We start from the raw sequence: 25,762 nt of genomic DNA on the forward strand, positions 1-25,762 counted from the left end.
AATAAATAGACCGCTGTGATTTCCCCAATCACTTCTGTCTGTGAATTAAAGGTTGCTCACACCCGGAAAGCACAAAGGGCGGGGCACCCTGTCAAAGGCAGAGAAGATACCACTGTGTTCCTGCCCCCACTAATGTACATGCCCCCTGTTCATGACTACATGTACATGCTTGTACCAACCCACTTCCTCTCCCTGTTACCCTATGGGCTACAGGACTGCAGTCGTCGTCCCCCCCCAGGTAAAATCTGCGACTGTGCACTCCTAAAGGTGCGTACACCAGGGTTGCCGACTCCCCCGGAATGTCCGTGAGACTCCCGGAATCCTGGGACATCTCACGGACTCCGGGGAGAGGACCCTTTTCTCCCGGAGCTGCCTCTTTGCCTGCATGATGCGTATGGCGCATGCGCAAGATAATGGCGATGACACCGCCTCATCATCGCGCCGGCGGCATCATCACGATTATGCTGCCAGACAGACACAGAACAGAGACAGAGAACTGCGTGTCTAATAGGTGGGGCAAGTATTCACTCTCTTCTCTGTATGTTCCGTGTCACTGCCTATATGCCACTGACAGTCCTCTGCTTACTCTCAGGCACTGTCCCCACTACAGTACACTACTCCTTCCTTGCCCTCCCCTCTGCCTGCTCTCCTAGCAATGTTCCCACTACTCCTTCCCTGCCCTCTCCCCTGACTCTTCTCTGCTCTCCCAGCACTGTCACCACTACTCCTTCCCTGCCCTCTCCCCTGACTCTTCTCTGCTCTCCCAGCACTGTCCCCACTACCCCTTCCCTGCCCTCTCCCCTGACTCTTCTCTGCTCTCCCAGCACTGTCACCACTACTCCTTCCCTGCCCTCTCCCCTGACTCTTCTCTACTCTCCCAGCACTGTCACCACTACTCCTTCCCTGCCCTCTCCCCTGACTCTTCTCTGCTCTCCCAGCACTGTCACCACTACTCCTTCCCTGCCCTCTCCCCTGACTCTTCTCTACTCTCCCAGGACTGTCACCACTACTCCTTCCCTGCCCTCTCCCCTGACTCTTCTCTGCTCTCCCAGCACTGTCACCACTACTCCTTCCCTGCCCTCTCCCCTGACTCTTCTCTACTCTCCCAGCACTGTCACCACTACTCCTTCCCTGCCCTCTCCCCTGACTCTTCTCTGCTCTCCCAGCACTGTCCCCACTACCCCTTCCCTGCCCTCTCCCCTGACTCTTCTCTGCTCTCCCAGCACTGTCACCACTACTCCTTCCCTGCCCTCTCCCCTGACTCTTCTCTACTCTCCCAGCACTGTCACCACTACTCCTTCCCTGCCCTCTCCCCTGACTCTTCTCTGCTCTCCCAGCACTGTCACCACTACTCCTTCCCTGCCCTCTCCCCTGACTCTTCTCTACTCTCCCAGGACTGTCACCACTACTCCTTCCCTGCCCTCTCCCCTGACTCTTCTCTACTCTCCCAGCACTGTCACCACTACTCCTTCCCTGCCCGCTTCCCCTGACTCCTCTCTGCCTGGCCTACAGACAGCTGTACTATAGGGCACCATACCTCTGTCTATAAATATGTAAAGAAGCAGCTGAAGGAATGGGAGCGGTGGCTGATGGGCCATGGAACTTTCTGTTTTTTCTCTCGCATCAAGGCCGCTAAGCACTAGATCTAGAACTGTTATTAAACTTTTCACAGTAAATATTATTCTGAGCAACTGATGGAGCAGCAGCCATCTTTCTGGAGACCTAAATGTGTACAATAACATGCAATTGTGTACATCAAAATGACTTCTTAACTGAAGACACTGTTTTTGCATGTATTTAACCACTGTCAGTGCCATTCTCTGCTCATGTTAATAATAACATGTCATTTTAGAAATAGCATCGCCCCCTGGCAAATTGCGTCACCCCCTGGCGACGCAAGGCCCGTCCCTTGGCGCCACAAGGCCCACCCCTCGGCGCCACAAGGCCCGCCCCTCAGTGACACAAGGCCCGCTCCCTGGATTTTACTTTTCTCCCTGAAATGATTTTTAAAAAGTAGGCAACCCTGGCGTACACACGGGGGAGATATATTGCTCAGTATATTTTTTTCATCAGCGACCAGAGATGGTCGCTGATGAAAGGGAACCTCTGCCGGCGGTGCCCCAGAGGTAATCAGCTGGTCGCAGGAGCAAGCACCTGCGACCAGCGATTAGAACGGGGCTGAAAATGGGATCGCGCACCCGGTGATTTGTCACCGGGGCACACTCCCATCACTGGCAATATGGTCGTCAGCGACCATATTCCCAGCGATTTCAGCCCCTATCGCAGCCGTGTGTACAGACTGTGAGACTGCTCTGACTTCACTTTGACTGGCAGTGACTTCCTATTGGAAGTCTTACTTGGCGGTCACCCAAGGCAGTCCCATTGGGAGGTGTTCCCTCCTTCCGGGATGCCTCTATGGACTGCTTTATCTGCAGCCTATATAATCCTGCCTTCTGCTGTCAACCTCTTCCTCCCACTGCCTCTCTATGGGCCAGATGTACTAAGCTTAAAAAGTGGAGAGTGATAAATTACCAGCCAATCAGCTCCTTACTTCCATGTCACAGGCTGTGTTTAAAAAAAATGACAGGTAGGAGCTGATTGGTTGGTGGTTTATCACTCTCCAGTTTATCACTTTTCAAGGCTTAGTACATCTAGCCCCTATCACCAACTGCTATGCAACATATTGTGAACTAAGGTAGGAGTGGAGGAGGGGGCCCAAATTATATTTTTGCACCCAGGCCCACCACTCGCAAGTTCCGCCACTACTAGCACCACTAGGTAGATGCAGAGTATTTCGGATTAAAGCCTATTTTTTTTAAATAATATGTTTGGTAACTTTTTCTCATGCAGCCAAATTTCCAGCCTATGTTAGTTAATTTGTTAACCATTTCCCCAGATTGCTATGCTTGGGGAGACAGTGGGGCAGATGTATTAGGCCTGGTGAAGTGATAAAGTGGAAGGTGATAATGCACCAGCCAATCAAGTTACCGGCTCAGTTTAAAAAAAGACAAAAATTAATACTTCTGCCCCTCTGTCTCTTTACACTTATATACCTAAATTATATTATATGCTGTACACTTTGAACAGTATATGTTATTCTGTCTCACATTTCAGAGGCCATACAGGGGGGAAATTACTAAGATGTGTATTCTACTTCATATTTGATGTTGCTATGGGAAACCAATCAGAATCTACTTCTTATTTATTTAGCACCCTCTAGAGCAGGCATGTCCAACGTTGGCCCTCCAGATGTTTTGAAACTACACATCCCAGCATGCTTTGCAATAGTTTTAGCATTCTCTAATAGCAAAACTGTGGCAAAGCATGCTGGGATGTGTAGTTTCACAACATCTGGAGGGCCAACGTTGGACATGCCTGCTCTAGAGGATAGCAGACATGATCTGATTGGTTGCCCATAGCAACATCACATGTGAAGTAGAATTACATATCTTAGTAAATTTCCCCCACAGTATGTTACAGGGTCCAAGTATGCCAGAGGTCTGATCTCAACATTTCCAGTCCGGGCCTCCGCTCCTCACTTGACTTACTGTAACCCAGCTCCTGCTCCCCCATCTCCTCTTCAGCTGAGCTGCAGCCTGGAGGTCCTGGAGTGCAGGCTTCTTCAACTCAGGATGCCGGGGGCCAATTGAAGTGCAGCACCAGCTGTTGAGCCAATCAGAGCTTGCGTACCGGCAGCTGCTCTGATTGGCTGCTGGTATGCGATCTCTGATTGGCTCAAAAGCCAGTGCAGCATTTTATTTGGCCGCCGGCATCCTGGGTTGAATAAGCCTGCGCTCCGGTACCTGCTTTGTTCAGCGCACTGAGTGCAGTGCAGTGCGGAGGCAGTTGGGGGGTTGCAGTGGGAAAAATGAGCTGTCTGGGCCCTTCCAGAGGCCAGGGCCCGGGACAGCTGTACCCACAGCACCCCCCTATTGGCGGCCCTGCATATGGGGATTGCATGAGAACTGAGGACATACCTTTATGTGCCTATAGGGCCTTTTTTAAAGGTCAGTTATATCGGCTGGCAGGGCCGGCGACAGGGGGGGGGGGGTCCAGGGGGACAAGTGTGACGGGCCCCAGTGATCTGAAAGGCCCCAGAGCTTCCATGCCCTGGCATGACCACCGCCTGTACTAGATGGCCTGTCAGTGACCCTCGCGTCCCAGCCATCTACTGTGCACCATCTCTGTGTGGCTAAGTGTGGCTTACTCACTGTGTGCCACTGCCATCTACTGTGTGTGCGCCCTGCCACTTGGCGCTCAGAGCCATCTACTCTGTGTGCGCGCACGGCCTGGGGCCGCAGACACACAGCCGTGAAGTCCGCACCTGAATGCAGGCTCTGGAGCAGTGAAAGGTTCAATGAGGCTCATGCAGAAGAGGGTTGTATGGATTTGGGATTAGGTGGGGGCCCCAGAAATATCATTGTACAGGTCTCCAAGATTTCTGTTGCCGGCCCTGCCGGCTGGGAAACTGAATTTGAAGTATTGTGAATTCAAGAATCATTCTGGCTGTGCTCTCCATTTCTGTGTCTCCCCATATATGCACCTATGAGAACAGACCTTTGGGGAAGCACAAACAGATTCGATTTCGAAGGACACTTATTTTATCTTGTGGTAGAATAATACATAATTTTGAATTTTCCTACCTGTTTCCATTATATAAAAACACTTTTTTTTACTGTACAAAAATATTTCCAGAAATCTACCCAAGATTATGAATTTTCTAATGATCAAGTAATTCCCCTAATCCTTATTTATTAGCATATTACACACTATATACTGTGTATATATATATATATATATATATATATATATATATATACACACACACACACACACATAAAGATACATATATATATATATATATATATATATATATATATATACTTGCAATATGCCGGCACTCCATGTAGTAAATGATGCAGCTTGGTGGGTGCACTTATAATCCTTTCATCTATAGTCCAAATGAAGGCACTCCACTCGATTCAATGCAGGTAAAAGAAGCTGTATTTCAGATGCACATTTCGCCAAGTACAAGTACTTTCAGAGCCTCCGCTCCGTCATCAGGGCAATGGCAACAGCGTATTCACAACAAACACAGACAACAGTGTAACCCCAACATGCCCCACCAAAATGAACACATTTATACGTTACCGCCATCGCCTCTCCTCCCTGCACGGCGCCGGCGTCTGCTTACCGGAAGTCCCAGACCCGAACTTCCGGTCTCAAGGGGCGGATGTTCTGGACGCACCTGCTAATGCGTTCCAGCAACAATAGTTCCGCGTTCCACCGGCCTTCCTGGTCACACAGGACTCCCTGGATAGGCTAGATTGACGGGCTTTACTGCAGGCATCTAGGCAGGCGAAGCGGACTGACGTATCTGTAGAACATATAAATACAAACAATATAAATGACACAAATAAACATAAACAGTGATAAAACATAAAAAGTAAAATAAATAAATAAGGAATGAATTTATGAACAGGCTGTCACAACTGTAAAAGTACTCATACCAAGCTGTTCCAATTAATTTTGTCATTAAGACCGTATGGTTTAATGGTGTTGAGACGCAATATCCACTGTGTCTCTCTAATCAGCAGGGCCCTTGCCCTATCACCACCTCTCGGACTCAGGGGAATGTGATCAATTATAAAGTATTTAAGGGACTCTAGCTTATGTCCCAGTTCTAAGAAATGTCGTGGAACCGGCTGGTCCACCACTTTACCCTTCAATGTGTTGCCTATAGCCGATCTATGTACGGCCATCCTCTCCTTAAACTTCCTTGTGGTCTGTCCCACGTAGAACAAGCCACATGGACAAATTATAACATATACCACAAAAGAGGAATTGCATGTCAACACAGATCGAATATCATATGTCTTTTCATGATGAGGATGTTTGAAAATTTTACAAGGCACGATAAATTTGCAGGTGGCACAGTCATGACAACTGTAGCAACCTGGGGGTTTCCTGTACACATTGGGGTGTGGGGGTGGATCATTCTCAGTTACATCGACCTTCATTAGTCTATCCTTGAGGTTGCGCCCTCGTGTATAGGCCAACAGTGGCCTCTTATTGATTAATGCAGGGAGATCTCTATCTGTGGCCACTATAGGCCATAGTGCCTTAGTGGCTCGTCTGATGATTGGACTGGTTAGAGAAAATTCATTCACCCATGGAATGACATCATGCTTTTCCTTCTTTTTAGGTTTGAAAAGCTCCTCTCGCTGCATTCTGAGGACACGCTCCTTTTGAGATAGAAGATTTTGCATCTCATAACCCCGGTCATTGAATTTCTTTATCATTTTGTCCAACTCATTGGGCAAGCACTCAGCCTCACTTGTGATGCGTGCCACTCGCATCATTTGTGAAAGCGGAAGGCTTTTTTTGAGTGACGGAGGGTGGTGACTCGTTGCTCTGAGCAAAGTATTTCTATCAGTTGCTTTAGAGAATACACTAGTGCAGAACTTCCCATCTTTAACTGAAATAGATACATCAAGAAAGTTGGCTTGAGTCATACTATGACTAAATGTGAACTTGATATATGGGCTAGCCGCATTAATCTGGGTCATACAGTTGAGGAAGGACTCCTCCCCACCCGCCCACACCAGGAACACATCATCTATGTATCTGGCTTCCAAAAAAAGCCTTCCGCTTTCACAAATGATGCGAGTGGCACGCATCACAAGTGAGGCTGAGTGCTTGCCCAATGAGTTGGACAAAATGATAAAGAAATTCAATGACCGGGGTTATGAGATGCAAAATCTTCTATCTCAAAAGGAGCGTGTCCTCAGAATGCAGCGATAGGAGCTTTTCAAACCTAAAAAGAAGGAAAAGCATGATGTCATTCCATGGGTGAATGAATTTTCTCTAACCAGTCCAATCATCAGACGAGCCACTAAGGCACTATGGCCTATAGTGGCCACAGATAGAGATCTCCCTGCATTAATCAATAAGAGGCCACTGTTGGCCTATACATGAGGGCGCAACCTCAAGGATAGACTAATGAAGGTCGATGTAACTGAGAATGATCCACCCCCACACCCCAATGTGTACAGGAAACCCCCAGGTTGCTACAGTTGTCATGACTGTGCCACCTGCAAATTTATCGTGCCTTGTAAAATTTTCAAACATCCTCATCATGAAAAGACATATGATATTCGATCTGTGTTGACATGCAATTCCTCTTTTGTGGTATATGTTATAATTTGTCCATGTGGCTTGTTCTACGTGGGACAGACCACAAGGAAGTTTAAGGAGAGGATGGCCATACATAGATCGGCTATAGGCAACACATTGAAGGGTAAAGTGGTGGACCAGCCGGTTCCACGACATTTCTTAGAACTGGGACATAAGCTAGAGTCCCTTAAATACTTTATAATTGATCACATTCCCCTGAGTCCGAGAGGTGGTGATAGGGCAAGGGCCCTGCTGATTAGAGAGACACAGTGGATATTGCGTCTCAACACCATTAAACCATACGGTCTTAATGACAAAATTAATTGGAACAGCTTGGTATGAGTACTTTTACAGTTGTGACAGCCTGTTCATAAATTCATTCCTTATTTATTTATTTTACTTTTTATGTTTTATCACTGTTTATGTTTATTTGTGTCATTTATATTGTTTGTATTTATATGTTCTACAGATACGTCAGTCCGCTTCGCCTGCCTAGATGCCTGCAGTAAAGCCCGTCAATCTAGCCTATCCAGGGAGTCCTGTGTGACCAGGAAGGCCGGTGGAACGCGGAACTATTGTTGCTGGAACGCATTAGCAGGTGCGTCCAGAACATCCGCCCCTTGAGACCGGAAGTTCGGGTCTGGGACTTCCGGTAAGCAGACGCCGGCGCCGTGCAGGGAGGAGAGGCGATGGCGGTAACGTATAAATGTGTTCATTTTGGTGGGGCATGTTGGGGTTACACTGTTGTCTGTGTTTGTTGTGAATACGCTGTTGCCATTGCCCTGATGACGGAGCGGAGGCTCTGAAAGTACTTGTACTTGGCGAAATGTGCATCTGAAATACAGCTTCTTTTACCTGCATTGAATCGAGTGGAGTGCCTTCATTTGGACTATATATATATATATATATATATATATATATATATATATATATATATATATATACTGTATATATAAAAAAATATATATATAAAAATATATATAAACATTACTGTGACAACAGTCATATGTTCCCTGTGACCTTGTGCTCATGTAACAGTCTCTATGTTTCTTGGCTTCATCACAACGGAGAGCAATTTAGCGTTTACATATATTTATTAGGACAGCTTGTGACTAATGTCACCCTCTGGTTATGAACCCGGTTAAGTCTCCCATCAGTGGTTGTAACCCTGCAGCATGGAAGCATGTTGCCACTGCAACTGCACATTACAGCAGCAAGAGAGCTGGAAGGGGCCCCGTGGCCCAAGCATCTTGTTACTTATAAATGTTTACCATCTGTAAAGGAAAACACTTTGGGCTAAATGTACTAATGGGCCTGAAAACAAGTAAGATACTACTCCTGTCCAACGTCAAGATTCCTGGGAGGTATGGAGAAGAGAACTGAGGTTACTATGTCACTTGCAGTAAGAAGCTCACTTTGCTGTTTAGTAGCTTCTACATTTTTTAGGTTGACAGCCAGTAAATGAGCTGATATGTAATAGCTGAGGAACATTTCCAGTATAGCTCTTATTTGCTTGTAAGCGGTAAACTATTACTCCCCTGAGCCCCATTGCAGAATTAAATCCTGACTTCCCAATGCTGTCTCCTTGCATAGAAAAGCAGAGCAATGAGGGGCTCACATGATGACATACTGCATGTGCACAGCACAATAATGACACCGCACAAAAGTGGCACCATATCATACTGTAGCTTCTAGACAGGACAAGCAGAGGTGCTGCCCATGCCAACCAATTAATCAGATTCTAGCTTTTACTTATATAGTATAATCTATAAAATGATAATCTGATTGGTTGTTATTGACACTTCTCCACTTTTCCAAGGAGTTTTGATAAATGTTTTTGTTACTAGAAGGACACTGGTTACGTTCTATGGGGTAAAATTACTGAGATATGAGTTATTTTGAACATTGGATGTTGCCCATAGCAACCAATTAGACTCTACTTCTTATTCATTTAGCACCTTCTAGAAGATAATAGAATCTGATTGGTTGCCCATAGCAACATACCATCTTCAATAGAACTCCCATTTTAGCAAATTACCCCTATGTATGTAAAGTTGAGTACACACTGGCCGATATACAGCCCATTCGATTGATATATTGATATATATGTATTGATATATTGGTGCACCGGCCAGTGTGTACGAGCGATATGTCTGTGAATGGCGTCTTTCACAGATATATCGCGTTGGCTGTGCAACACAGCCGATGCCCAATATATCTAGAGATATATCAGTGTATTGTGCTGTGTGTAGGGGTGATTCGCTGACCACCCATACAGCCGCGCCGGGAGCTGCCGGTGATTGACAGCTCAGTGGGCGGGCACATGCAAATGCACCCGGATCAGTGTGAATGTAGAACACACTGCTCAATCCATCTGTAGATATATCTGCTAGTGTTTACCCAGCTTTAGTCAAAGCATGATGCGTGCATTATATGTGGTCCCAGGATGCAGCGGTACTGAATGGGAGCCACGTACACCTAAAAGGGTGTTCTGAAGGGACCTGGCGCAGGCCAGTGCCACCAATTCTGGGCATGGTGACAATGTGTCGTGCCCATGTCCTTCCTAGTGCACAACTTATCCTGATTCTCCTATTTCATAAAGAAGGGGGCTATGCAACCATGGTACTTCTACTATTTTAGACAGGTAATTTACCTCTACTCTGTTCACACTGAATGTAACAACAAGGGGCAAAGAGCACTGATGTTACCAATAGTGACCAGCCTGATCTCAGTTTTTTTGCAGTCGGTTGTTTAGTTACTAAGTAGAGGAGGTACACAGCCTCCCATGGTGAATGTGCATTATCGGTAATTATGATGACATCAGGCCGGACAGAAATCCAGCCTCACAGGTGATATCCCAGCTCACGGACTCTGCGTGATTGTCAGCTAATCTATAATGCATAAAGCATAAGACTAAGGCTTCTCTCCAAAAACCAATACTGCAATATCAGCTTTACGTAATACATGATGCGTAAGTTATGTGCTAAATGCATATTCAGCACCTCCGTCAAAGATGTTTCTGCCTTCTGGATGCTCTCATTAAAATGTATGATATCCATGTGGCTTTCCGAGACTCTCAGGAGCTGAAAATGAAGGTTCACTGAAAATACTCTGAAGTTGCTTTTGATAAACTGACTTTCATGTAGTTTCTCTCACAAGAGAGTGCTGCTAAGTGCTCGAGCTTCTGCAGCACTGTCCTGGATGTGCAGGATTCCCAGTGGTAGCTGATTGGAAGTTAGAAACATTCGCTCTTTAACAGCTTCTGGATTGGCGCTATCCGTGCTCCAGCTTGCCACAGAAAAGCAGCAATAGATTCCTGAATAGATGCTGTTTATACAGGTGGATGTCATTGCATGCATGCCCCTGTTACTATAATGTGATTGCGGAACACATGCCCCTGTTACTGACTGAATGTGACTGCGGAACAAATGCCTCTTTAATAGGCTGAATGTGATTGTGCAACGCATGCTACTGTTATAGGCTGAATGTGATTGTGGAACGTATGCCCCTGTTACTGGCTGTATGTGATTGTGGAACGTATGCCCCTGTTACTGGCTGAATGTGACTGCGGAACACATGCCCCTGTTACAGACTGAATGTGATTGCGGAACAAATGCCTCTGTTATAGGCTGAATGTGATTGTGGAACGTATGCCCCTGTTACTGGCTGTATGTGATTGTGGAACGTATACACCCCTGTTACTGGCTGCATGTGATTGTGGAACGTATGCCCCTGTTACTGGCTGCATGTGATTGTGGAATGTATGCCCCGTTACTGGCTGTATGTGATTGGGGAATGCATGCCCCTGTTACTGGCTGTATGTGATTGGGGAATGTATGCCCGTTACTGGTTGTATGTAATTGCGGAACGTATGCCCGTTACTAGTTGTATGTAATTGCGGAACGTATGCCCGTTACTGCCTGTATGTGATTGGGGAACGTATGCCCGTTACTAGTTGTATGTAATTTCGGAACGTATGCCCGTTACTGGCTGTATGTGATTGGGGAATGCATGCCCCTGTTACTGGCTGTATGTGATTGGGGAATGTATGCCCGTTACTGGTTGTATGTAATTGCGGAACGTATGCCCGTTACTAGTTGTATGTAATTGCGGAACGTATGCCTGTTACTGCCTGTATGTGATTGGAGAATGCATGCCCCTGTTACTGGCTGTATGTGATTGGGGAATGTATGCCCGTTACTGGCTGTATGTGATTGGGGAATGTATGCCCGTTACTGGTTGTATGTGATTGGGGAATGCATGCCCCTGTTACTGGCTGTATGTGATTGGGGAATGTATGCCCGTTACTGGCTGTATGTGATTGGGGAATGTATGCCCGTTACTGGTTGTATGTGATTGCGGAATGTATGCCCATTACTGGCTTTATGTGATTGGGGAATGCATGCCCGTTACTGGCTGAATGTGATTAGGGTACGCATGCCCCTGTTACTGGCTTTATGTGATTGGGGAATGTATGCCCGTTATTGGTTGTATGTAATTGCGGAACGTATGCCCGTTACTAGTTGTATGTAATTGCGGAACGTATGCCCGTTACTGGCTGTATGTGATTGGGGAATGCATGCCCGTTACTGGCTGTATGTGATTGGGGAATGTATGCCCGTTACTGGTTGTATGTGATTGGGGAATGTATGCCCGTTACTGGTTGTATGTGATTGGGGAATGCATGCCCCTGTTACTGGCTGTATGTGATTGGGGAATGTATGCCCGTTACTGGCTGTATGTGATTGGGGAATGTATGCCCGTTACTGGCTGTATGTGATTGCGGAACGTATGCCCGTTACTGGCTTTATGTGATTGGGAAATGCATGCCCCTGTTACTGGTTGTATGTGATTGGGGAATGCATGCTCCTGTTATTGGCTGTATGTGATTGGGGAATGTATGCCCGTTACTGGCTGTATGTGATTGGGGTACGCATGCCCCTGTTACTGGCTTTATGTGATTGGGGAATGCATGCCCCTGTTACTGGTTGTATGTGATTGGGGAACGCATGCTCCTGTTACTGGCTGTATGTGATTGGGGTACGCATGCCCCTGTTACTGGCTGTATGTGATTGGGGAATGTATGCCCGTTACTGGTTGTATGTGATTGGGGTACGCATGCCCCTGTTACTGGCTGTATGTGATTGGGGAATGTATGCCCGTTACTGGTTGTATGTAATTGCGGAACGTATGCCCGTTACTAGTTGTATGTAATTGCGGAACGTATGCCCGTTACTGCCTGTATGTGATTGGGGAACGTATGCCCGTTACTAGTTGTATGTAATTTCGGAACGTATGCCCGTTACTGGCTGTATGTGATTGGGGAATGCATGCTCCTGTTATTGGCTGTATGTGATTGGGGAATGTATGCCCGTTACTGGCTGTATGTGATTGGGGTACGCATGCCCCTGTTACTGGCTTTATGTGATTGGGGAATGCATGCCCCTGTTACTGGTTGTATGTGATTGGGGAATGCATGCTCCTGTTATTGGCTGTATGTGATTGGGGAATGTATGCCCGTTACTAGCTGTATGTGATTGGGGTACGCATGCCCCTGTTACTGGCTTTATGTGATTGGGGAATGCATGCCCCTGTTACTGGTTGTATGTGATTGGGGAATGCATGCTCCTGTTACTGGCTGTATGTGATTGAGGTACGCATGCCCCTGTTACTGGCTGTATGTGATTGGGGAATGTATGCCCGTTACTGGCTGTATGTGATTGGGGAATGTATGCCCGTTACTGGTTGTATGTGATTGCGGAATGTATGCCCATTACTGGCTTTATGTGATTGGGGAATGCATGCCCGTTACTGGCTGAATGTGATTAGGGTACGCATGCCCCTGTTACTGGCTTTATGTGATTGGGGAATGTATGCCCGTTATTGGTTGTATGCAATTGCGGAACGTATGCCCGTTACTAGTTGTATGTAATTGCGGAACGTATGCCCGTTACTGGCTGTATGTGATTGGGGAATGCATGCCCGTTACTGGCTGTATGTGATTGGGGAATGTATGCCCGTTACTGGTTGTATGTGATTGGGGAATGTATGCCCGTTACTGGTTGTATGTGATTGGGGAATGTATGCCCGTTACTGGTTGTATGTGATTGGGGAATGCATGCCCCTGTTACTGGCTGTATGTGATTGGGGAATGTATGCCCGTTACTGGCTGTATGTGATTGGGGAATGTATGCCCGTTACTGGCTGTATGTGATTGGGGAACGTATGCCCGTTATTGGTTGTATGTAATTGCGGAACGTATGCCCGTTACTAGTTGTATGTAATTGCGGAACATATGCCCGTTACTGGCTGTATGTGATTGGGGAATGCATGCCCGTTACTGGCTGTATGTGATTGGGGAATGTATGCCCGTTACTGGTTGTATGTGATTGGGGAATGTATGCCCGTTACTGGTTGTATGTGATTGGGGAATGCATGCCCCTGTTACTGGCTGTATGTGATTGGGGAATGTATGCCCGTTACTGGCTGTATGTGATTGGGGAATGTATGCCAGTTACTGGCTGTATGTGATTGGGGAATGTATGCCCGTTACTGGCTGTATGTGATTGGGGTACGCATGCCCCTGTTACTGGCTTTATGTGATTGGGGAATGCATGCCCCTGTTACTGGTTGTATGTGATTGGGGAACGCATGCTCCTGTTACTGGCTGTATGTGATTGGGGTACGCATGCCCCTGTTACTGGCTGTATGTGATTGGGGAATGTATGCCCGTTACTGGTTGTATGTGATTGGGGTACGCATGCCCCTGTTACTGGCTTTATGTGATTGGGAAATGCATGCCCCTGTTACTGGTTGTATGTGATTGGGGAATGCATGCTCCTGTTATTGGCTGTATGTGATTGGGGAATGTATGCCCGTTACTGGCTGTATGTGATTGGGGTACGCATGCCCCTGTTACTGGCTTTATGTGATTGGGGAATGCATGCCCCTGTTACTGGTTGTATGTGATTGGGGAATGCATGCTCCTGTTACTGGCTGTATGTGATTGAGGTACGCATGCCCCTGTTACTGGCTGTATGTGATTGGGGAATGCATGCCCCTGTTACTGGCTGTATGTGATTGCGGAACGTATGCCCCTGTTACTGGCTGTATGTGATTGCGGAATGCATGCTCCTGTTACTGGCTGTATGTGATTGGGGAATGCATGCCCCTGTTACTGGCTGTATGTGATTGGGGAATGCATGCCCCTGTTACTGGCTGTATGTGATTGGGGAATGTATGCCCGTTACTAGTTGTATGTAATTGCGGAACGTATGCCCCTGTTACTGGCTGTATGTGATTGGGGTATGCATGCCCCTGTTACTGGCTGTATGTGATTGGGGAATGCATGCCCCTGGGTGGAATTAAAATAACACGCAAAGCTGCAAAATTCAGAGCTTTTATGCGTCAACCAGAACCCCCCCTATATGCACAAACAGGTCAGAATGGTGTTTGTCTTAAGGGGCCTACACGGGGATATTTTACTGAGCAATAGATTGCTCAGGACTCTCAGCAAGATCGCACAACACACAGCATTGCACGGCGCTATGTGCTGAGTGATCTGTCAGGGCCAGTATTCCGGAGTGAGAACACTGTCCCTGACTGGCGATAAAGTAGATATTAATTGCTGGGCGATAGCGATGCACGGGGCTGTTCATCACTATCGCTATGGTCCCTCCACACGGAGCAATGTAGGGGCATTTTCTAAGCGACTTAGTGAGATCGCTCAGAAATCGCCCCGTGTGTACGCCCCGTTATTATAACATCTGGGAAGTGCAGGCAATTCCGAATCAGTCCTAGGCTCAGCTCTGACATGTACAATTGGATGTGTTAGATTGACCTGAATATAATCTGGCCATCTATAGTACTGTAACAGATACTGTAGCAATGTAATAACTGTCCTATCCCTAAAATTCCAGGTTACACTAAATGACTTCCTGTCCTGTGTCTCCTTACCCTTGTTTTGGCATCAATTTTAGATCCTCGATCCAGCAAAAGTTTCACCATGTTTCCATTGCCTCGCTTCGAGGCCACGTGCAGTGGGGTGATGTCATTCTGTGATAGACAAGAGAAGAGAATAAGTTCTTGTTTACTTCAAGAGTAAAATAGAATCATGTGTGAATACAATTATTAGATCAACAATGGAACACAATAAATACAGCCTGCAATCTGATCTTTGCATAAATGTACACAATGACACATAGCACTCACATATTGCTCCAACACAGAGGCGGAACTAGCGAGTAGTGGGCCCAGGTGCAAAAATATTCTTTGGGCCCCCCGCCCCACTCAAAATGGGAACAGTGTGCGCCAAAGACGGCTGCTGTGTGTGTGTGTGTGTGTGTGTGTAAGATTAGGGCTACAGGCTGTGGGATGTGTGTGTATAGTTAGGGTTATAGGCTGCGGTATGTATGGTTAGGGTTATAGTCTGCGGGTGTGTGTGTGGTTAGGGTTATAGGCTGCAGGTGGGTGTGGTTAGTGCTATGGACTGCTACGGGCGGGAGAGTATGGGTAGGTTTAGGCTGTGGGGAGGGGGATGGGTGGGGTTAGGCTGCAGGTGGGTGGTGAATGGTTGGGCTGTGGGGGGGGGTATATGTATAGGGTTAAGTCTATGGGGGATGTATAGTTAGGGCTAGGTTACTGGGGTGTGTATAACTAAGGTTAGGCTGAGGGTGGGGTGTTACAGTTGGGCAGCAGGGGAAGGGGGGGTGTATGGTTAGTTAGACTGGGAGGGTAAGGGTTTGTGCCCTCCACACCCCCCCCCCCCCTTAATATGATAACATATTTTTTGCTTCCAGCTTCCGTTTTATTTTAACAAGTTTTATGCAGCCCCCCCCCCCTATAATTCCTAATGTTTCAGCAATGTATATTATATATACACTGCCCCCTCCCTCCAAGTAACTTACCCCTGGCATGGCAGCTCTGCTGTCTGTGACGCTCACGCTCCGCCACTCCTCCTGGAGCCCTCCGTGCTCAGCCTCAGAGCAGACAGGAATTCACTTCCTGTCAGGCTCCAAGGCTGAGAGCAGCAACAGGCAGCCTTGCGATTGGCTGCCTGTTGGAAGGAGGACGGTCACCGCCAGACACAGAATGGATGCAGGGCGCTGCTGCCTTTGCTTCTGCATCCATGTCTGCCCCACACGTACACGCCCTGCTATGTACCCACTGCCACCCGCGCGCGGCCATGCACAGTATAAAAAAAACCCACGGAACTCTGTCATGCCGGGCAGGCGGCAGCACCGGGCCCCTTTAACCCCTTGGGCCCCGGTGCACTGCCCCGTCTGCACCGGCGGTAGTTCCGCCACTGCTCCAACAGTTGTATTATCTAATGCAATAAGACAAAAATGTCTGAATAATTGTAACCATGTAAAAAATGGGATTCTATGACTATTACGATACACAAGGGAGCAATTTGGGAAGCATTGGCTAACTAATCTCCAACAAACACATTTGCACAATTTAACAGGTTAGCCTTTACTTTTCACCACTTGTGTTATGTACTATCAGGATTGTAGGTTACTTACATGCCCACCAGAGGGGAAAGCATTGTTACTTATTAACAGTTATTTTTATAGCGCACACATATTCTGCAGCGCTTTACAAAGAATACTTCAACAATCACATCAGTCCCTTCACCAATGGAGTTTACAATATATATTCCATACAACATGCACACACAGGCATTCTAGGGTTCATTTGTTGGCAGCCAATTAACTTAAGTTATTCTTGGATTGTGGGAGGAAACCGGAGTACTCGGAGGAAACTCAGGGCTTTACAAATAATATTTCCAAATTCCCAGCCCCAGTGGAGCTTACAATCTATATTCCCTACCACATGTACACGCACACACAGACATTCTAGGGTTAATTCGTTGGCAGCAAATTAACCTACCAGTATATTTTTGGATTGTGGGAGGAAACTGGAGTACCCGGAGGAAACCATGTAAGTACTTGGAGAATATACAAACTCTGCACAGTTAGGGCCATGGTGGGGATTGAAGCCATGACCTCAGTGCTGTGAGGCGGTAATGCTAACCATTACACCATCCATGCTCCTCATTAAAGAGGAGTCACCGCTTCCCGATTCCTCCTGGGAAGGCTGCAGCTCACACTCCTGCCCCTTCTGTGATAAGTCATTCATACAGCATCAGGCATTGAGGTGGGCTGGTCTGGAAACCGCATGGGGGTTGGTCAACTTTAATAAATTGCAATGGTACAATAAACTGTATTGGTTTGTTAAGCAGTGAATGGGACTATCCATTGCTGTAGGTCTGTGGACTCAAGACAAAAGATGTGATACAGTCCTTTAAATTGTTGCAATAAAAATAAAACTTTAACATTACCCGGTCTTACTACTTTGAAAAATAGAATCTTTTCATGAATATTTAATAAAGGCCAACTAAACTGCAGTGTAGAATACGACTGTATGTACGTCTAACTTCAGGTGCATTACTCTCGCTCTACTTATCATTGTATAGTGTACATTATTCTCACCCCGTCTGACCTAGAGCTCCGATACTTGCCTCTCTACTTAGCCCTGTCATCTTGTAATACTTATAATTGTGTCATTAATACTTTAGATTAGGTACCTTGCCAGGATCAAAGAGCTGAAATTAGCAATCAGTTTGAAAAGAAAAATCGGTATGTCTCCTTTAATTAAGATCCACTTGCGTACCAGCCATCCATGACGTATTAACCCTGTGCAATTTTCCAGAAGATTTGCTTTGCACTCATCTGTTAGAAAGCCAGTTTACATACGTGTACAGTACACATGACACGTATGGTAAACAGGTCTCCCTGTTTGTTTTACAAACATGACAAAGAATGAAGTCAAAAGTCTAAAAAAGGGGCTATGAATTTAGTGCCCGATAATGACCATCTAACTAAAATTGTGATACTAGCCAATCATTTGGGGCTGTTACAGTACACAAAATGGGGGAGCACCAGGAAAGTGGTTTAGGAATAACCTAGGGACAGTGCGTAATCTGGACTAGTAACTGAAAAAGGAGCTTCAGATCAAACAGTGAGCTGAATATGACTCTACAATCAGCTCTACAAACCAGATCATAGTATTATGAAATGTAGGTTTTCCTTTTTATGCCCTGTGGCAGCAGGTCATTCACAAGGTTACTGCCTTTTCCTACCAAAAAAAATGTGTTCTAGGTTTATCAGATATCTCATAAATGGGCAATTACCTTAATCAGCTCACTTATGTGCAGAAATATGCTCATGTTACATCCGGCAGTGTCCATTTCCATGTCCTTGTCAATTGTATGCTTTATGGGGCAAAACTTAAACTTTATTTTAAGCATATTGTACATTTATATGTAAATGTTGGAATAAGCACTTATACTAGCTTCAGTTGTCATTTTAAAAAGGATATCCACTTAAACTTGTATTATTAAATGTTTCATAAATCTTTTTATTTTTTAAACATCTTTTATTGTGCATTGCATTTTTATTATTTCAGATTGACGTGACTTCTACATTTGCCAACTGCTAACACTTATTATAGATAGGAATCTGCATAAAGCAACGGATTCAGGTCCTGACATGTGCTGTGGCTGCTGCTGCAGGGGTGCAGGAAAGGTGTCATAGACAGCTGTCATTTGGGCACAGGGTGACAAACCCCACCCCAACCCTCAACAGACTCTGCATCTATTAGGGCTACTCCCAGAAATTTCCTGTGCTGGTTCCCCATCCCAATGCACCGTTTGCATGTTGTCTAATGTTTACGGACCTTTAGAGTTATGGGTTGCGATCGCTTGGTCTACAGCAAGTTGGTCGGCAAGCTTTAGGTCGACACCGTTAGCTCGACATGGGGAAAGGTCGACATGGTTCTAGGTCCACATTGGTCAAGGTAGACATGGGTCTAGGTCGACAGGTTGACAAAAGCATTAGGTCGACAGTCAAAAGGTCGACATGGGGTTATTTCACTGTTTTTTACCCGAATGTTGACACAGTCAACATGGACACAGTTTCCAATGCCCCACATCGCTCAATATGCTTCGGGCACGGTGCCTCGCTGCGCTCGGATGGTAGGGCATGAAATACCGCCTGTCGGCACGTCGGCTCAAAAAACAGTGAAAAACCCCATGTTGACCTTTTGACTGTCGACCTAGACACTGTCGACCTAATTCTTGTGTCGACCTAATGACCTGTCGACCTAAGATGGAGCCACTCTCATCAATCCCTACTGTATTGTTCTATGCATTGTATTGCAGCTGAGAACAATAGGATAGCCATGGTGAGCCTTGCTGAGCCATGGCCTAAGGAAGATAAATGAGTGGGGCTACATCTGTCGACCTATCCCAACGTCGACCCAATGCTTGTTGAACAACTTGCTGTAGACCCAATGACTGTATCCCAGAGTTATATGGAGGGTGGTTGAGAAGCAATGATAAGGCAGTGCATACTGTATGTAGCATATTTAAGGGGAGATATTAGTCTAGATTCTTGAGAAAAGTTATTTATACTGTTAAAGACCTGAGTGTGATTTATTTCCTTACCAGAAATATTTTACATAAAAACACATACAGTAAAATGGTGTAATCCCATAAAAAGGAGTATTAAAAATAAGGACGTATTGTGTTGAGGGTTGAGACTATGGGTGTGGTATGGGACTCCGACAGTCGGGATCTCGACAGTCATTATCCCGACGTCGGGTAAACGACTGTCGGGATCCCGTCTGGCACCCGAGACTATAATGAGGTTACCCAAGGAGCAGTGTTAAGCAGCAACAAAGGATATTAATTTAAAATATACTTTATTATTCCATACAAATATATATAAATCTGTCATAATTACCTTGTTGTAGACTGCACAATATTTTTTATTTTAAAGTGCACATGTTAACTCTTACGCAAATACTTATGTTAGTTTGGGCGGGGCGGAAGGATACAGTGACATCATAGTTGCTGCTCTGACTGGAAAGTGTCAAGGCCTAACCTAAATGTTGTTATAGTTCTTTTGGCCAGTAAGACACAGATTATAATAGAAATTGGTGTTTGAAACAATTATAAGGGTTTGTGGTCATTTTGATGATGCAATGACCTAAGGCAGCCTTTAGAAGGAAATCTTTTCTGTCAAGAATAATAAATGGAGTATAAAGTCTGCCAGACACGCACTTCCACTCATCATTATGTAATGTGGCCCAAAAGGACTAGAAGGTTACAGAAAGCCTGTGTATGCACTTTTATCTATGTGCAATTACTGCACTGTGCCTGTGAGTTCCTTGGGTCTCCTGGGCTGTGCCGGTGTCTACAAATACTGCTGTATTTACTATAAATGTCCAACTAGACTTACCCTCATTCCAAGCATCAGCCATAATGAAGCCTTAAAATAAAGATAATATCTTGCTATATGTGTATTACCTGCTGCAGTATTGCTGCTTTTACAGATGGTGCAATGAAGTTATTTTAGTTCAGTAATTATTTATCAATTTGATACTCATGATCCAACTATCTCAGTCACTGCAGGACAGTCCCCTAACCCGCTTCACACCTACCAAAAACTGTTTTGTTTTGCTTTCTAATGAGGGGACACCACTTAATCGGTGTGTAGTGGCCATACCCACTAAATCACGACATTCTCCATTTTGAGGTGGTCACCCCCACTAAATCAGGACATTCTCCAGTGTGCAGTGGTCACACTCGCTAAATCAGGATATTCCCTGTTGGGCAGTGGTCACACTCGCTAAATCAGGATATTCCCTGTTGGGCAGTGGTCACACTCGCTAAATCAGGATATTCCCTGTTGGTCAGTGGTCACACTCGCTAAATCAGGATATTCCCTGTTGGGCAGTGGTCACACTCGCTAAATCAGGATATTCCCTGTTGGGCAGTGGTCACACCCACTAAATCAGGACATTCCCCAGTGTGCAGTGGTCACACTCGCTAAAGCAGGACATTCCCCAGTGTGTAGTGGTTACGCCCACTAGATCAGGACATTCCCCATTGTGCAGTATTCATACCCACTAAATCAGAAAATTCCCTATTGTGCAGTATTCATACCCACTAAATCAGGAAATTCCCCATTGTGCAGTGGTCATATCCACTAAATCAGGACACTCCCCATTGTGCAGTGGCTGCACCCACTAAATCAAGACATTCCTCAGTGTGCCGCGGTCACACCCACTAAATCAAGACATTCCCCAATGTGCAGTGGTCACACCCACTAAATCAGGACATTCCCCATTGTGCAGTGGTCACGCCCACTAAATCAGGACATTCCCCAGTGTGAAGTGACCACACCCACTAAATCAGGGAATTCCCCAGTGTATAGTGGCCACGCCCACTAAATCAGGACATTCCCCATTGTGCAGTGGTCACCCCCACTAAATCAGGACATTCCCCAATGTGTAGTGGTCACATCCACTAAATCAGGACATTCCCCATTGTGCAGTGGTCACGCCCACTAAATCAGGACTTTACCCTGTTGTGTATGGGAACACACAATTCTCAGCCAAAAAATGTTGTGAGGTACCGTATGGTGCATTTTTACCATACAGTATTACCAATGTCAACACTATGAAGATATCAGCACGGAGCTTACAGTATCATTAATAGTGATATCCACTCACAATACACAGTTATGGGTTCTAATATGTTTCCATAGTAAAATAAAAATACTCTATTTTCATTAGCTGGCAGAGACATTGAGAAAATAGGTTTAAATCACATGTCAATCACTAATAGTGCTTCGGCAGCATTACAGCAAACATGCCCGAGCCAGGTGATCAATAGTGTTTCATATCTGCCAAGCACAACTGCTAAGGACTGTGACTGTATGTAAAACTTCCCATACACTGACAGAACTGGAGATGTACGACATTCGCTGTGTTGTTGAGTGCAAGCTATTGATCTGTTTTCCCGCATATTCAACTGAAGGAAATATACTGTAATCTGAGCAATTTAAAATGAATATATTAATTGTTGCGCCATATTGCACTGATGAAACACTGGGGGGAATTTACTAAAGGAAATTTGTAAAAAATAGGTGTATTTGTATCCAGAAATACACTTATTTTTGACATTTACTATCCCGAAAATACGGCAATTCGTATTCGTATTGATGTGCTATCAATACGAATACGAATTGCCGTATTTTCGGGATAGTAAATGTCAAAAATAGGTGTATTTGTGGATACAAATACACCTATTTTTACACCTATTTTTTTACAATTTTCCTTTAGTAACTTTCCCCCACTATCTACCATGGTGGGCTGCATCATCCGATTTGTCAAAATGGCTGTCCATCCTAACCCATCCTGTATTTTATGCATGTCCATGCAACGTGCGGGCATATATGCTCTCTTCTGCACAAGTGCCCATACTTGTTTCAGCAGAGTAATTTTTCCACTGATATGCTTGGAAAGACTGCACTGCTGCAACAAGTGTGAGAACTCTAGGGTGGGGCTATAAATATATGTTGCCCCATAGTGTGATGTGCCTGCCAGTTATTGGACTGCTGTCAAATTTTCCAGACTTTCCAGCTCCTACATGCCATAACATTTCATATACAAGGAATTAGTACAAGGGATGCCAATCCCGGGGCATTTTTTCAATTGAGTATTTTTTCAATTGAGTATTTTTCAATCCCGGGATCCCGGAATTGGCTTCCCTAATTATAAAAAACACCCTGGCCACCCGCATATTTACTTATATTTATGGAGCCAGGTTGCTGAGTGGGTGTCTGAGCTGATTGGGTGGCCAGGAGCCGGGTTGATAAGTGGGCAGGTGGGAGGGCTGCTGGGTTGCCGGGTTGGTAGGCGGGCTCATACGGCAGGGTGGCCAGGAGCCGGGAAGGCTGGATGGGCGTGCGGACGGCTGAGGCGGGCTTTGCGGCTGTGCTCTGCGCAGCGTGACCTCTGACCTCGTCACGCTGCATAGTGTTGCACTGCCCTAGTTGTAACCATCCCTTATTGATATGACTGTATCATAATAGGGGTGTGACCAATCCCAAAGGAGGATGCCTAAATGAAGTTTCTTCATCGTCCCTCCCCTCCAGACACCCAATAAAAGTGAAAACAAAAACTATGTTAATACATTTCTAATCAGCAGTGTAAACATATTTTAGATTAGTTCTCCTTATATTTTAAAGTCAATGGTTCTTTAATCAATAGTTTATAATCAATGATTAAACCATTATATTATTAATGATGGTCTGGAAGATAAATATTTTGAGAATTCATCTGATTCTTGACTTACTCTGGCAGTGAAATCCACAGCTGCACCCCGGCTTATCAACAGGGTAGCCACATTGATGTTCCCGTAATGTGCGGCTATGTGAAGTGGTGTAAAGCCGCTCTGTAAAGACCAACAGAAAATAAATATGAAGTTTATGGATTGGTTAAGATTTACAATATAAATAATAGTAGTTTCAGAAGCAACATTCTAAACAAGTTGACAGACAAAATATCCTTTGCAACAATTCTGATCAATATTCTACATTTGATTGATAACTGAACATGTAAACTGCTAATGTCACTGAGAAGAATAACGTAATGACTGCCATAGGAAAGGAGTGAATTAAACATCCAAGGCTGTGTGTACACAATAGAGCATGTGACTCGGAGCCAATAGGAAAGCAGGGGAGGGCAGAGTTAGCTGGGATAATAGGGACAGGGAAGGAGGAGTCTTCCTCTTTTCCCTTAGATCACTAGCCGTTCTTTCTGGGCCACCATTTAATTAAGGAATTCTAATACAAGCAATTATCTTAAAGTGTTTTAAATAAATTCAGCTAACAATTTCTGCCAAACCCAAGTCTCCGAGTCGTTATTTCAGGTTTATATAAGTAAGTGTTGAAATGTGAAAATGTATACATGCACAAGGTCACACATCAGATGCTAGGATGTTTAGTTATAAATATTCACATGAGATCTGAGGGTCAATCTCTGCTTGAGTAAATCTACTACACTAAAATTACTTATAGCTATCCTTCATCTTATTTAGAAAATAATCTATGTACAATTTTATATGCTGTGCAAAAAAAAAAGAAAAAAAAACAATATAACTTTATTTGAAATTTAGTTCGTTTGAGTATTTATTTTACTATGCTGTACTTCTAGTATAGAGATTAGTTCTTATATATTGCTGGGGTTAGGTTACAAGAAGGTATTTCCATGTAAAAGGGATGTTTAAGCAGGCCATACACACAGAGATGATATTGATGATGATGGTCAATTTCAACCAAACAAGGCCAACATTGATCACTCGGAGATGGGTGATCCAGTTAGCTGACAGTACAGTACTATTTGTACTGTAGTTATATTCATTAACTTTGGTGTAATCATAGAGGGGACAAAGTAATATAGTATTCGGGAGAAGTCATCCAAATTTAGGATCTTTAATTGAGCCAATGGAGATGTTGACTGATCTCAATCATTAGACGTAAGGAGTCATATTTATATATTAGCTACCTAGCTTTAGGATTTGTCCAGGTGTGACTTATGTGGCCCACACATCAGCAGATTGTCGAAGAAATTCCATGTTCTCCTGATGCCTGGGAGAATCCTTGATTTGCCAATTCCTCCCAACAAATGATTGGTGAACGTGGTATTCTTAAAATGTTGGATATTGCCAATTCCCCAATGGATTACCGATCATCAATGCCCACCTATCTGCATCAGGAAATCGACTGGCTGATGTATGGCCCATATTACAGTAATGACTAAAATTGGGAGAGGCGGTTTGTACTATCTATGTGTGTGTGGCCAACTCTAGTAGTCTAAAGGTGGCCATACACCTACAGATTTATCTGCAGATCTGGCTGGTTGGAACAAAAATCTGGTAACATTTGAATGACAGTTTGGCAGTTTTCCAGCATTTCCAAGCAAATGGTCAACTGTCATTTGCTCTCATCCATAACCGTTTTGTTTTTTTGTTCCAACCAGCCATATCTGAAGATAAATCTGTAGGTGTATGGCCACCTTAAGATAAGCTGCATATATTAACAAACAAAGGAGAAGTTGCAAAAAACAAGACACATTTAAAAAAAAAAAATGTGCAGTGGTCAGTTATACTTCATTGTAAACAATATTTAAGAAAAATAGCTCTGGAAATAGACAGTGCAACACTGACATTCCTTTGTACTATTCTTACATGCAATGCTGTAATAAACAGAAAATCCCTATCTGAATTTAAGTAACTTACTTTTCTATATCAATATGATTTAACTGTGTAATTCCAGGAAGAGCATTTTGGTATATATATATATATATATATATATATATATATATATATATATATATATATCACTAGTGTCCTTTCACATACCATGCCTTAATCATATACCATGCTTAGCATTTTGTTACTGCATTTCCTACAAAATGTGCTTTGTGTTTTTTAGACAAAGTATTGTGAATAGCAGACTATAGGTACTGGGATTTGTACTTGTTTCACCTGAGTAGGCAGGTTAACCCCTCTGACCCGGAAAAGTATTTAAATACATATAATCTATTTATTTATGCAACCATGATCTCCGATGCATGCACACTCACTGTACTAAGGAGATGGGCACTTTCTTCCACCTAACATATAGGTCAGTGGTTCTCAACATTAACCCCTTAAGATAAAATTTTCCAACAG

At 44.7% G+C, this 25,762-nt stretch overlaps 1 protein-coding gene across 8 annotated transcripts in view; it reads right to left on the reverse strand.

The window, feature by feature from the left end:
* Positions 1-25,762, reverse strand: part of ANK3 (ankyrin 3) — a 333,783-nt gene that overhangs the window by 162,611 nt on the left and 145,410 nt on the right. For all 8 annotated transcript variants that reach the window (XM_083149133.1, XM_083149134.1, XM_083149135.1 and 5 more), the window contains 2 exons: positions 23,384-23,482; positions 15,133-15,231 (listed from right to left, as the gene is read on the reverse strand). In XM_083149133.1, coding sequence (XP_083005259.1) covers positions 15,133-15,231; positions 23,384-23,482 — 198 coding nt within the window. The remainder of the gene's footprint in view (positions 1-15,132; positions 15,232-23,383; positions 23,483-25,762) is intronic.

Source organism: Crinia signifera, chromosome 6 (assembly GCF_055691185.1).
Source record: "Crinia signifera chromosome 6, ASM5569118v1, whole genome shotgun sequence".
Classification (NCBI taxonomy): domain Eukaryota; kingdom Metazoa; phylum Chordata; class Amphibia; order Anura; family Myobatrachidae; genus Crinia; species Crinia signifera.